This window comes from Octodon degus, unplaced genomic scaffold (genome assembly GCF_000260255.1).
Source record: "Octodon degus isolate 3935 unplaced genomic scaffold, OctDeg1.0 scaffold00098, whole genome shotgun sequence".
NCBI classification, from domain to species: Eukaryota; Metazoa; Chordata; class Mammalia; order Rodentia; family Octodontidae; genus Octodon; species Octodon degus.
The window spans coordinates 1,426,861-1,432,433 of NW_004524674.1; the positions used below are offsets into that span (position 1 = coordinate 1,426,861).

General features: G+C 43.5%; 1 protein-coding gene across 3 annotated transcripts in view; it reads right to left on the reverse strand.

Annotated features, from left to right (window-relative positions):
* Xaf1 (XIAP associated factor 1) overlaps positions 1–5,573 on the reverse strand; it is a 41,963-nt gene that overhangs the window by 24,185 nt on the left and 12,205 nt on the right. Inside the window, exons 6-7 of one of the 3 annotated variants that reach the window (XM_023723278.1) lie at positions 3,005–3,322; positions 920–999 (exon numbers count right to left, since the gene is read on the reverse strand). In XM_023723278.1, coding sequence (XP_023579046.1) covers positions 943–999; positions 3,005–3,322 — 375 coding nt within the window. In that variant the 3' untranslated portion in view covers positions 920–942. Of the gene's footprint in view, positions 1–6; positions 1,000–3,004; positions 3,323–5,573 lie in introns of those variants that run through there. The other 2 variants (XM_023723279.1, XM_023723277.1) reach the window with 2 other exon arrangements.

Consider the following 5,573-nt stretch of genomic DNA (forward strand, 5'->3'; position numbering starts at 1 on the left):
ACTGCAAGCTGCCGGGACGCCATGCCCTCACGCAGCCTCTCAGCTAAATGCTTAGCACTGCACCGTCTTTGTGACGCCTCGCTGTCCCCCGGCTCTGCTCAGCCTCACAGTCCCAGGAACCCAACTAGAGAGCAGCCATGGGCCTGGGGAGAGTGTCCCGGAAGGCGCCGCGCCCTCTTCCCTCCGCGAGCAAAAAGAAGTTCCGAGTTCTGATCCGGCTCCTGGGTCCAGAGGAGCCTCCTCAGAGGCCCAGCGTGTGCATCTCCCTGCAGGAAGTCGCTGCCCCCGCGCTCTGTCCCGAACCTCTGCTTTTCTCCCTAGACAAAGTACCAGAGCAAAGCCTTAAGCAAACCTGAGGGGAGGAAAGCTTTCCCTTTCCCTTTAGGGAGGGCGGAGTCTTGGCAGAAGCTGGGGCCCTAAGAGGTCTCCCCACGGCCTAGGCAGAAAGGTAAGAACTCAGTCAAACTACAGGTAGGCAGTATCTTCAGCCCCTTCCCTCCCGAAGCCACCTCAGCTGCCCTTGTGGGCATCATCAACCCGTCCTTTCTCCTCCTCGCGTTTCTCTCTTCCTGCTATCCTACCTTCTGCCAACCTTACCCCTGGAAAACCAGTGAGGAACCCAAGAAATTGAGCAAGAAGCTTTTAAGGAAGGTGTTTTTATTCTTCAGGGACAAAGATGGGGTCTCTTAGGCACTCCAGCTACTGATCGTGGACATTTAATCAGAATGCCCAGCCGGAAAAATGGAATCTTCTCCCCTAAAGCCTGTGGGGAAACCAACGTCTTTATTCAAAAGAAGGAACATAAAGTGCAAACTTTTTCTTCTAAATGGGAAGGAATAAGACCCATCTCTTTCCACAAGTAGCGACCACCACGGAAAGAAAGCAGGAAAGCTGGTGCAAACAGGAAATCTTCTAAATTCATAGTGCCTCTTCTTTCCAAATCTAGCTGGATTTTCTCACTTGCTTTCCTTTTGAGGCAGCAAATTGTCTGCATTTTACCTAAAAAAAAAAAAAAAAAAAAAAAAAAAGTTTAGTATGTTTCCAGGGGAAGGTGCTGGCTTCTTCAATATTCGTGTTTCCTGTTGTAACACAAAAGCCTAAGCTACCCGCATCTGGAGACTGGGGTGGATGCACAGAAGCAGCACTGAGCCCCTGAATCCGGGAGAGGGGCAGGAGGCTTTGGGCAGTGTTTAACAGCAGCCCACAGCAAAGGGGTGGTGGTGGTGGTGGTGGTGAATAGGAGACAGTAAACCGCACTGTTCACTTGGCTGTGGCTAAATGACGACACTATGCTGTCAAGGAATATGTACAACGGTTCTCCTGACGTTCACATTTGTGTATGTTTGATAATAAAATCACCAAATAAAATACAGGGTGCTCATTTAAATTTCAAATTTAGAGAAGGAACCATTGCATAGGACATAGTTATACTTTTAAAAAGTTATCCGGTGTAGTGGTGGATGCCTGTGATTTCAGCTCTTTGGGAAACTGAGGCAGAAAGATCACAAGTTCAAGGCCAGCCTGGGAAACAGTGAGACTTTGTCACAAAATAAAAAATAAAAATGGCTAAGGATGTAGCCCAGTGGTAGACTACCTCCCCTAACCCCCTGGCCCCTGCTTTAAATCCACAGTACTGCCTAATCCTAATTCTAACACTAATCCTAATAAATTCCCTTGTTTTTCTGAAATTCTTTTTTTTTTTTTTTTTTTTTTTTTTTTTTGTACTGGGGATTGAACTCAAGACCCTGTGCTTGCCAGGGTCTGAAATTCAAACTTGATTGGGCAACCAATATTTTCGTTTCCTAAATCTGACAACCTTATTATAGAAAGATGGGGAAAATGTGAAAGAAAACACGCTAGTGGTGGGAGATAAGGAAAAACGGTATAGCAAGACCAAATTAGTCCATTCTTCAAGGTTACAAACACACACACACACACACACACACACGCGCGCGCGCGCATGCACAAAGGAACTTAAAAAAAATACTTTGGCCCACTTGACGCTAGGTCTACCATATATTAAATGAAGAACGTGAATGGTAAAGAGCACACTAAGATAACATGTAGGGGGAAAGCAGCAGGTAAAGCAGTTTGTTGGTTTGTGTGAGTGAAATAAAGTTTTAGAAGGATGCCCCGAGGCTGCTGAAATTGGTATTTCAGGTATTGGGAAAGTGGGATAGGTAGGGGGAGTGACTAGCTTTGCCTTTACCCTTCAAGCTATAGTGCAAACTCTTTTGTTTTATTATTTACAACAAAATCTGCTTCAGTGTTTTTTTAAAAAAGGTTGAAGAAATAAGGCATCTAGGCCAGAGTTTAAGAAGAAAAGGTGGCGCTATTCATGTGGAGTAGACTGGGTTCTCCCACTCTCCATGTACCATCCTGTGGAAGGCACTATATACACCTTTTTTGTCGTTTCCTTATCTGTAAAATGAGGATAAAATACTTGTCTGTTCTTTATAATGGAGATTAAATATTTATCAAGAGCTTCGCATTGTAACTAGCACACAATGTTTAGCTACCTCTAAGGCCAGTTCTTATTATTACAGGAAAATAATATAGGATGGAAAAAGCCAGGACACTGAGGAATATGGCTGTGGCCTTGCTTTGCTGGAGGCTGGATGCTACCCGATTCAGGATTGGGAGGAAGATAGTTCTGCTTCCTGGGCCTCTCTTGCTTTATCCATACTTTGAGGGAGATACACTGGCCTTCAGTTTCATTCATTTACTCCATAGTTTTGGAGCACCTGCAATGCACCAGCCCTTAGGGCAGGGAGCTGGAGACACAGAAGTGAAAGATCTGGCTCACCTTCAAAGACAACCCAGTCTTGAAAGATGACACAAAAAAGGCAAGTGTCCTGTGCTATGTCCTTGGGCATCCAGGGAAGTGGGATACAGGGAAGGTCTCCCCAGACACACTATGGGCAAACATCCTGCAGATATTTGATCCTTTAGATGCTGCCCTGCGGGTTCACAGCCAGGTAGGGAGAGAACAGAGACTGGGTACCTGATGTTGGTTCAGGGTGGGCAGGGGAAGCAGGATACCACACTGAGAACATGTACTCAGCATGTCATAGGTGGCCTCATTCTCCACAGGAGAGGCCACCCATGGGTTGAGCTCAGATTTTGAAGGCAGATCCAGGGTTCCGTCTGTGTCGCTTGGTGTTTGCTTTGTTGAATTTTCAGAAAGGAAAGGAAATCCATTTATACTTTTTGTCTTTGGACGGACATCTCTCTCTGCTGTGGGAGTTTGGTTTCCACCAGTACGACTTGGAAAGGATCTAAGCAGTTTTCTTAGAGGCTCGGAGGCTGCAGAACAGTCATCCTGCAATTGTAATACATCAAATAAAAAAAAATGACTTTAATTTTAAGCATTGGAAAGTATGCTTGGCTAGATACCCTGAAAATTTCCCACTAAGAATTTAGAAATCATGAGCAGAATATAACAGACATTCAAGATCAGGGCTGATGGCAAGAAAGAAAATTTTGATTTCTAGGAATGAAGGCCTGCCAAGTGTTACAGTTTGAATGTGTTCTACCCAAATTTTCAGTGCGGGTGATAAAAGGTGGGGCCTTCAAGAAGCCTATAAGAGGTTATCAGGGTTCCTTCTTTATTCATGGGAGTAAGGATTTTTTTTTTTTTTCAGAGCACTAGTGATTGAATCCAGTACCTTCACACTGAACTATATCTCCAGCTTTTGTTTTTTAAATATTTATTTATTTATTTATTTGGTGCAGGGTCTCACTACGAAGCTGGGACTCATAGTGATCTTCCTGTCTCAGCCTCCCCAGTGCTGGGATTACAGGTATGCATTACCACAGCTGGTTTTGGTGGTCAGAACAGTGAGTGTGCCAGCACCATGTGGTACTGGGGATCAAACCCAGGTCCTTGCACTTGCCAGGCAGGTGCTTAGACAGCTGAACTATCTCTTCAGCCTCTAGCTCTTTTTAATTGTTTAAATTTTGAGACAGGATCGCAGAAGGTCCCTAAGTTGCTCAACTGGTCTTTCTTCTGCCTCAGCCCCCAGAGTGCTGGGATAACAGGAGTGCACCACCATGCCTGGATGGGATGAAAGGTTTATAAAGGAGGAGCCATGAAGCATTTGGCTAATTGGCCTTTCTGCTTCTGCTATGGGGACACACAGCAAGAAAGTCCTTACCAGATGGCAGAGGCGGGCACATGAGCTTGGACTGCCAGTCTCCAGAAATGTGGGAAATAAATTTCTGTTCTGTATAAATTTCTGTTCAGTACTCTGCTACAACAGCAAAACTAGACTAAGACACTGGTTAAACTCATGATCTGACATGTTGGTTAATATTATAACTAGGGGCTTGGATGGAGAAAATTCCATCCACACAAGATGGAGAACTGGAAGATTGCTCTTCCCCTGTGAGGCTTAAAGGAAAAATTATGGTGGATAAGAGAAAAGAATCAGCTCATTAGGAAGGAAGAGGGCCAAGAAGTTTGAATACAGGGCATAAAAATTTGTGCCCCTACAAACTCAAAATCACAAGCCCATGCCATTCTTGTGTTTGGGTTCAGATTTACATTAGCTGTATGGTCTAGAAATCCTCAAGCAGAAGAATAAAAATAACAATAAACATAAAAATTTAGATCCCAAAATTCTTCCAGAGGGTATATAGCCTCAAAATAGGTCATACAGGATTTTCACAGAACACTAACAAACAGAAACTCACAACCCTAAAATACAAACTCACAACCCTAAAATACACAGTAAGGAATTCCACCTTGAGGAAAAATAGATGACAACCAAGAGCGGCACTTGCCTCCAAGACGTTTAGCTGTGAGAAGGCTACCTAGGAAAGCCATTATTCGTGACCATAGGAGGAAAGCAGATCTACAGGCAGCTGAAGATTTACTATTTACAGGTTCGTGCTGAAAGAACTAAAAGATGTCTTTTAGCATGAAAAAAAATCTTGGTTTGGGGGCTGGAGAGATAGCCTGGTAGTCTAAGCACCTCCCCGGCAAGCACAAGGTCCCGCGTTCGATACTGCATGCCGTGCTGGCCCTGTGAGACCCAGTATCAAAAATAAAAACAAAATAAAACAAAAAAATCTTGGGATCCAAGGAAGAATGTGAGTAAGAAGAAGAGTAAACTTGTGAGTATGCACAAACAGGCATGAGGTGCCTAACAAATATAACAACATTGATGAGTAAAGAGGGGTAATGAAAAAACAAAGAGGAAAAAATTAGGGCTACCCGTCATACAAAATGGGATGTGTGAATCAGAGTTAATCACTTCTTAAAACCATATGTTCGTAAGAAAGGTAAAGGTAATGATCATTTTAGACTTCATTCAGTTAAATTTTCATATTAAGATGTAGTTCATGATACAGATGAATGTCCATTTTGTATCTGTGTTCAAAATGGTTAGGATAGATATATAGTTACATTCTCTTAATGAATAGAGGGATTTGTTCTAATGGTGTTTGTAAATAGGAAATCATGTCTGCATCTTGTACAGCAAACAACCACTAGCAAGAGAGTATGCAATATGTTAATTATTGAAACTGTCCTACCGGGCTGGTGAGATGGCTCAGTGGTCTAAAGCACC